The 8410-nt window shown below is 57.5% G+C and overlaps 1 protein-coding gene across 1 annotated transcript in view; it reads left to right on the top strand.

Annotated features, from left to right (window-relative positions):
* Nucleotides 1–6450, top strand: part of LOC103894319 (bromodomain-containing protein 4-like) — an 8279-nt gene extending 1829 nt beyond the window's left edge. Inside the window, 7 exon segments of the mRNA XM_019470587.1 lie at nucleotides 4–121; nucleotides 2167–2279; nucleotides 2485–2644; nucleotides 3002–3132; nucleotides 4407–4618; nucleotides 6178–6245; nucleotides 6248–6450. Of these exon segments, the coding sequence (XP_019326132.1) occupies nucleotides 4–121; nucleotides 2167–2279; nucleotides 2485–2644; nucleotides 3002–3132; nucleotides 4407–4618; nucleotides 6178–6245; nucleotides 6248–6450 (1005 nt within the window).
* The last annotated feature ends 1960 nt before the right edge of the window (nucleotides 6451–8410 follow it).

The raw sequence follows: 8410 nt of genomic DNA, 5'->3' as shown, positions 1-8410 counted from the left end.
CAGCAACATCCGCCCCCGCAACCGCCCCCGCCGCCCCCGCCGCCGCAGCCGGCCAAACCGCAGCAGGTCATCCAGCATCACCCGTCGCCGCGGCACCATAAGCCTGATCCCTACTCGACCGGTGACGCAGCCGGCCAAACCGCAGCAGGTCATCCAGCATCACCCGTGCACCATGCACCATAAGCCTGATCCCTACTCGACCGGTGAGCGGGAGCGGCGGTGCGGTTCGGGGCGGGGGGGGCCACGCGTCCTTAAGTTGCATTGCGTGATGAGGAGGCGGATCGGGGCGGTGGGGTGGCTTCCACGCGTCCTTCGAGGTCCGCCAGCACCCGTCGGCAGACGGTGGTGGGTGCGGAGGAAGCCCCGGTTAGCCGGAGCCTGACGTAACCGCCCGGCGAGGCCTCTTTCCATCTGAGATCTTGAGGAGCTCAAGTTTTTGAGGATCTCAAGTGTTTGAGGATCTTGAGGGTCTCGTTTTTGAGGATCTCGAGGCTCTCGGATCTTTGAGGAACTCGAGGCTCTCAAGTTCCTGAGGATCTTGAGGATCTCAAATTTTTGAGGATCTTAAGTATTTGAGGAACTTCGGGATCTCGAATTTTTGAGGATCTCAAGGATCTCGTTTTCTAGGATCTCAAGTATTTGTGGATCTCGAGGTTCTCAAATCTTTGAGGAACTCGATCTCAAATCTTTGAGGAACTCAAGGACCTCATTTCTGAGGAATTAGGATCTCAGTTTTTGGAGGAACTCAAGGATCTCAAGTCTCTGAGGAATTCGAGGATCTCAAGTTTCTGAGGAAGTCAAGGACCTCATTTCTGAGGATCTCAAGGGTCTCAAATTTTCCAGGATCTCAAATTTCTGAGGATCTTGAGGGTCACGAGTTTTTGAGGGACTCGATCTCATTTTTGAGGATTTCAAGGCTCTCAAAGCTTTGAGGATCTCGAGGATCTCGAGTTTTTGAGAATCTCAAGGCTCTCAAATCTTTGAAGACCTCGAGTTTTTGAGTCTCGGCGCAGCTCTGACGCCGGAGAGCGCTGGCCTTGTGTTCGTCGCCGTCCTGGCATTGGGTGGTCTCTCTCGAGGAGGCGGGGGGTCCGCTCCCCGCTCGGAGAGGAGCTCAGGGCTGTGGATGCCCCGCGGGGGTTTCCCGGCATTTTTCGGAGCGCGGCTTCCGCTAAGGCAGCTGCTTGGCTGCCAGGTGGAGGAGGAGGGATGATCCGGGGGGGAAAACCCGGTGCGATGACCTCCAGCCGTCCCAGAAATCGGAGGAAGCCGCAGGGATAACGCGGCCACGGGGCTCAGCCTTCAAAATCGGCTTGGGAGATCCCAGATCTCCACGACGGCCGTGGGTTCGGTGGTGCCGCCACCGACGTTCCCGATGGAGAACGTCTCCGGCTGGGATAACTCCGGCAGCGTCGTGCTTTCGAGACCGGGCACCCATGAAACCTCTATGGTTCGGGGAGGTCTCGCTCCTGCTTTTGCTCGGCTGCGTGCTTCCTCGGGTTGCGGCCCGTTGGGTCTTTGCTCCCGAAGTCGTCCCCGCGGGCGTAGGTCGGACAAAAATCCACGGATTTGAAGGGATGGAGCCAGGTGAGGGCAGGCAGCGCTCGGAGCCGCTTCCCCTGCCTGCAGAGCTGCCGCCGGCAGCTTGGACCTGATGCCCGGGAGGGCGAGCTTTGGACGCGATGCCCGAGGCGCGGAGCCTGCTGGCTCCCGAAAAACCTCCCGTTGCTCGCGCAGCCAACGCGTCCTGCCCCCGTGGCTCTGGGCAGGGAGAGGTGCGGGCAGGGAGAGGTGCGGGCAGGGCAGCGTCGGCGCTCGGGCGGGGACGGGTTTTACAGCCAGGAATATTGATGGACCACCAGGAGAACAAGCAGAAGGGATCGAGTTATGGGGGGGACGGGGACGGACACCACAGACGGGCGTCACCGAGGCAGGACGAGCCCCCGCGCAGCCTTGGAGCATCTTCTGCTCCCCGGCGTTGGCTCGCGGCAGCGCTGAGTTTTGGAGGCGGCGGGGTCCGTTGGCGACGTCCCAGGGCCGCCACGGTTCAGCCGGGAAGAGGGCTTGTCCCACGGGGCGATGGCGTGCGCCGACCGGCTTTTTCGGGTGATGTTTGGCGTGCCGATGGTGACGACGGTTAACTGATTGATGCCAAACTGTTCCCAGGTCACTTGAGGGAAGCCCCTTCCCCTCTCATGATGCATTCCCCACAGATGCCGCAGTTCCAGGGTTTGGTCCACCAGTCGCCACCTCAACAAACTATCCAGCCAAAAAAACAGGTAAAAAGGAAAGCAGAGCACCCAACCGCAGGGGGTCCCACCCAACGGGGACCATCATCTTTCCACCACCGGCTTGGGAGCAAGCGCCGAAAGCCAAGGGGCCGTCGGCCAGCGGTTTGCATTGGGAAACCGGGGATGTGGGGATGAGGGAAGGGCGTCACCGGACGTTTCTGGACCCTTTTCTTTTTTTTTTTCCCCGTGGCAGGAGATGAGAGCCGCCTCCGTCGTCCAATCTCAACCCATGGTGGTGAAGGAGGACAAGATGCATTCGCCCGTCATCCGTAACGAGACCTTCAGTCCCCCGTTGCGGCAAGATCCGCCGAAACACCCGGAGAGCATCAAACCGCCCGCGCACATCCCGCAACGTGAGTCTGGGGACGTGACGGTTCCTCCGTACCCCCCCATTTCGGTGGCAGAGACCCCCATCACCCCCCTATTTCGGTGGCTGAGACCCCCATCACCCCCATTTCGGTGGCGGAGACCCCCATCACCCCCCTATTTCGGTGGCTGAGACCCCCATCACCCCCATTTCGGTGGCTGAAACCCCCATCACCCCCTGTTTCGGTGGTGGAGACCCCCATCACCCCTTATTTTGGTGGCTGCGCCCCCATCACCCCCCCATTTTGGTGGTGGAGATCCCCATCACCCCCGGGTGGTTCCCCCTCGCCGTGGGGTTCCTGGGGGACCCCCCACAACCTCTGACGGGAGCCGCTGGTTTTTAGGGACGGAGATGAAACCCATGGAGGGGGGACGACCCGTCATCAGACCCCCAGAGCAAAACCCCCCGCCGCCGGGTGTGCAGGAGAAAGATCGGCAGAAACAGGAGCCGAAAACACCCGTCGCCCCCAAAAAGGTAACGTACCCTGGCGAAAATTGGGAAGAAACCTCCCAAAATTCAGAATTAAACCTCCCGAAATGAAGCAGGGCCGTGTTGGCCGCCTGAATCTTGGTGTACGGCCAAGATTTGGTGGAAAGCGCCTGATGGAGGTTGGAGAGGTAGAGGGGGGGATCCCCCACCCAGCCGAGGGACGGGGATGCCATCGAGAGGGACCTGGAGAAGCTCCAGGAGCGAGCCCATGAGAACCTCATGAGGTTCTGCAAGGCCAAGTGCAAGGTCCTGCACCTGGGTCGGTATCGGTACAGGTTGGGGGATGAAGGGATGGAGAAGGAGCCCCGTGGAGAAGGACTTGAGGGTTATTGATGGATGGAAAGTTGGACGCGAGCCGGCAACGCGAGCTTGCAGCCTGGAAAGCCAACCGCGTCCCGGGCTGCATCAGAAGCAGCGCGACCAGGGGGTCGAGGGAGGCGATGCTCCCCCTGTGCTCTCCTGAGACCCTACCTGGAGTCCTGCGTCCAGCTCTGGGGTCCTCGGGACGAGAAGGACGCGGACCTGTTGGAGCGGGTCCAGAGGAGGCCGTGAAGATGATCCGAGAGCCGGAGCACCCCTCCTGTGAGGACAGGCTGGGAGAGCTGGGGTTCTTCAGCCCGGAGAAGGCTCCGGGGAGACCTTCTTGTGGCTTTCCCATCTATAAAAGAAAGATGGAGAGAGACTTTTGACCCAAGACCTGTAGGACAAGGGGCGGCGGTTTTAAACTGGGAGAGGGTAGGTTTAGATTGGCCCTAGGGAAGAAATACGTTACGCTGCGGGTGGTGAAGCACCGGCCCAGGTTGCCCAGAGAGGTGGGGGATGCCCCACCCCTGGACACATTCCAGGTCAGGTTGGACGGGGCTCTGAGCGACCTGCTCTAGTTGAAGATGCCGCTGCCCAGGGCGGGGGGGGTTGGACTAGATGACCTTGAGAGGTCCCCTCCAGCCCAGACCATCCTGCGATTCCGTGGTTCTAAGCGGGCGTGGAAAACGTGAGGTGCTGGAGGAGCTGGTCCCGCTCCTGGCATTCCCGGGAAGGCGTTGGAGCCACCCACTGGGTTTCTGGGGGAGGAGATGCTGCCTGATGCGGGGTCCACCACCTCCTGCGGCATCCTCCGGCCCCAGGGAGCTGAAAGGGGTTTCCATGGATGATGCGGTGACGGGGAACGGCTTTTCGGCCGCAGCGGGATGGGCGTTCGCTGGATCGGCTTCCCCTCCCCGGCTCGGCTCTCCCTAACCCACCCGTCCTTCTCTCCGTAGGACCTGAAAATCAAGAACATGGGGTCCTGGGCGAGCTTGGTCCAGAAACATCCCACCACTCCGTCCTCCACGGCGAAGTCCTCCAGCGACAGCTTCGAGCAGTTCAAGAGGGCGGCGCGGGAGAAGGAGGAGCGGGAGAAGGCGCTGAAGGCTCAGGCGGAGCAGGTGGAAAGGGAGAAGGAGCGGCTGAGGCGGGAGCAGGAGAGGATGAGGTGAGACAGCCTTCGCCGCCGCCGCCATCACCACCAGCACAATCACCACCACCACCACCACCACTGCAACCACCACCACAATCACCACCACCACCATCACCACCACCACAACCACCACCACCACCACCACCAAAGAATACTGGATAGAAGCTGTTCACTTGAGTTGTGAATAATGTATGTACAAATAACCAATTATGTATGCGCAGTGTGACTTACTTGGCATAGGCTTTCTCTAGTAAGGCACTCCAAAATTCGTTGTGTTCAGCTGAGTGCAGGAAAACCAACCGGCCTTTGAAGGTGGGTAATCGGTCATCAATCACGACATCCAGCCACTCATTGTGCTGCCAAAACTATTTAGAAAGGATGGAGCATGAGTTTGCTGACAGCATGTCATCTCCTGAGCGCAGGACTCTGGTGTCCCAGCACTTCTAATTGTAAGTTAGTGACAGTCATAGGCTTGATTAGAAGTCATATGTAAATCATCCGTTCCCACTATACCATGCTAGGCTGCTCTGAAGGAAGGGTAATCTATCTTAAGAAAAGACTAAAAGTGTAGAGCTGTACTGTAGCTCCTTGTCTGGATAACATCACTCATGTAGCTACACAAGTGGTCACCACATGATTCAAGACACTTTTAGGACGCACATATTACAGATCCCAGTCCAACTCCTTTAAGGTCTTATATCCTAAGTGAGGCTTGTGGGCCCAGGAAAATCACCACCACCGCAACCACCACCACCACCACAACCACCACCATAATTACCACCACCACCACCACTGCAACCACCACCATAATCACCACCACCACCACAATCACCACCATCACCACCACAATCACCACCACTGCAACCACCATCACCACCACAATCACCACCACCACTGCCACCACCACCACCACCACAACCACCACCACCTCGGTGAAGGCGTTTTTGGGGCGTCCTCACCTTGGTTGGCCAAGGGCACGGGGAGCCGTGTGCGCGGTGAAGCCAGCCGCCGCGCTCTCATGGCACGATCTGCCCTGGTCCATGGCATGGTCTGATCTCGTGGCACGAATCTGATCCGTGGCACGATCCGATCTCTTGGCGTGACTCCGATCCAGCCCACGGCGTGATCCGATCTTGTGGCACGGTCCACGCCAGTCTGATCCGTGGCATGGTCCGATCTCGTCGCATGAAGCTGATCTGATCTGTGGCAGATCCCGTCTTTACGACACAAATCTGATCAGATCTGGCACGAACCTGATCCGGTCTGTGGCATGATCCGATCTTGTGGCACGATCCGATCTCTTGGCACAAATCCGATCCGATCTCCTGGCACGATCTGATCCCGCGGCACAAATCCACGCTGGCGGCTCTGATCCCCCACCACGATGTGCCAGGGTGCCCCAAAACTGGCTGCTCGGGGCCGGAGGTGCCCGTCCCCCGGCTGTAACAGTGTTTGCCCCGTGTCGGTGCCACCGCGGCGGGGGGGCGAACCGGAGCCAGACCTCGCCGGGGCAGGGGGAGGGGGTTGCACGAGGTGCCCGACGCCTGACGGCATCTCCCGGCATTTTTTGGCAGGAGCCGGGAGGACGAGGACGCCATGGAGCAGGCGCGCCGGGTGCACGAGGAGGTCTCCCGGCTCCCGGCATTTTTTGGCAGGAGGACGAGGACGCCATGGAGCAGGCGCGCCGGCAGGTGTCGGCGGCGGCGGCGGCGCCCCAAGCCCAGAGCTCGCAGCCCCAATCCTCCCAATCCATGTTGGATCAGCAGAGGGAGATGGCCAGGAAGCGGGAGCAGGAGCGGAGGCGCCGGGAAGCGGTGAGTGGGGAACCGGGGCGGCTCCTGCCCTGAAATCGCCGGGGGTGCTGAAAAATCCCCGGAGATGCTGGGGAAAAAAAAAAATCCCTGAGCACGCCAAAAAAAAATCCTGGGAAGCCAAAAAATCCCTTGGGGAAGCAAAAAAATCCCTGGGGACACCAAAAAAAAATCTCCTGGGAAGCTAAAAAATCCCTGGGGAAGCCAAAAAAATCTCCTGGGAAGCCAAAAAATGCCTGGGGAAGCAAAAAAATCCCTGGGGACACCAAAAAAAAATCTCCTGGGAAGCTAAAAAATCCCTGGGGAAGCCAAAAAAATCTCCTGGGAAGCCAAAAAATGCCTGGGGAAGCAAAAAAATCCCTGGGGACACCAAAAAAAAATCTCCTGGGAAGCTAAAAAATCCCTGGGGAAGCCAAAAAAAATCCTCGGGGACACCCAAAAATCGCCAGGGATGCGGCAAAATCCTCGGGGACATTGAAAAATCCCTGGAGATGCTGAAAAACGCTCGGCAATGCTGAAAAATCCCTGGGGAGGCTAAAAAATCCCCAGAGATGTCAAAAAGTGCCCGGGGAAGCCAAAAAAATCCAGAGAGGTCAAAAAGTGCCCGGGGAAGCCAAAAAAATCCCCAGGGACGCCGAAAAAGCCCCAGGAATGCCAAAAAATCCCCAGGGAAGCCAAAAAATGCCCGGGGACGCTGTAAATTCCTCAGGGATGCAAAAAAAATAGCCCTGGGGATGCTGAAAAATCTCTTGGGAAGCCAGAAAATCCTCGAGGACGCCCAAAAATCCCCGGGGAAGCCAGAAAATCCCTGGGGATGCCGAAAAACGCTCGGGGACACCAAAAAATCCCTGGGGATGCCAAAAAAAATGCTCTGGGATCCTGAAAAATCCCTGGGGATGCAAAAAAAAATGCTCTGGGATCCTGAAAAATCCCTGGGGATGCAAAAAAAAATGCTCTGGGATCCTGAAAAATCCCTGGGGATGCAAAAAAAAATGCTCTGGGATCCTGAAAAATCCCTGGGGATGCCAAAAGAAATCCCCAGAAATGCCAAAAAAATCCCCAGGGATCCTGAAAAATCCCTGGGGAAGCCCAAAAACCCCTGGAAATGCCAAAACAGTGCTGGGGATGCCAAAAAGAACCCTGGGAATGCTGAAAAATCCCCGGGAATGCTGAAAAATCCCTGGGGAAGCCAAAAAAAGTCCCTAGAAACACCAAAAACTCCCTGGGGATGCTGTAACATCCCTAGGGAAGCCAAAAAATCATCGGCGTGGCCCAAAAATCCCTGGAGACGCCAAAAAAGTCTTCAGGGATGCCAAAAAATCCCTGGGGATGCCAAAAAAAGTCCCCAGAAACACCAAAAACTCCCCGGGGATGCTGTAAAATCCCTGGGGATGCCAAAAAATCTCCGGGGATGCTGAAGGAACCCCGGGGACGCCAAAAAATGCCCGAACGCGCCAAAAAATCACCAGGGAAGCCAAAAAATCCTGAGGGATGCCAAAAAAAAATCCCCAGGAGCCGGAAAGTCGAGGACGCCAAAAAATCACCAGGGAAGCCAAAAAATCCTGAGGGATGCCAAAAAAAAATCCCCAGGGAAGCCGGAAAGTCCCTGGGGAAGCCGAAAAATCCCTGGAGATGCCGAAAAATCCTTGGAGACGCTGAAAAAATCCCTGGGGATGCAGCAGAATCCCAGGGTAAGTCGAAAAATCCTGGGGGGATGCTGAAAAATCCCCGGGGATGCCAAAAAAAATCCCGGGAATGCCAAAGAATACCTGGGGATGCCAAAAAACCACCTGGGGATGCTCAAAAGTCCCCGGAGATGCCAAAAAATCCCCGAGGATGCCAAAAAGAGGTTCTGGGGATGCCGAAAAATCCCCCGGGGACGCTGAAAAAACTCCTCAGAAACGCCAACGAATCCCCAGGGATCCCCGAAAATTCCTGGGGACGCCGAGAAGTCCCCAGGGATGCTGAAAAATCCCCGGAGACGCCAAAAAAATTC

Source organism: Aptenodytes forsteri, unplaced genomic scaffold (assembly GCF_000699145.1).
Source record: "Aptenodytes forsteri isolate BGI_AS27 unplaced genomic scaffold, ASM69914v1 Scaffold687, whole genome shotgun sequence".
In the NCBI taxonomy this organism is placed as follows: domain Eukaryota; kingdom Metazoa; phylum Chordata; class Aves; order Sphenisciformes; family Spheniscidae; genus Aptenodytes; species Aptenodytes forsteri.
The sequence above is the reverse complement of the archived record's forward strand: the minus strand, read 5'-3'. Positions and strand labels throughout refer to the sequence as shown.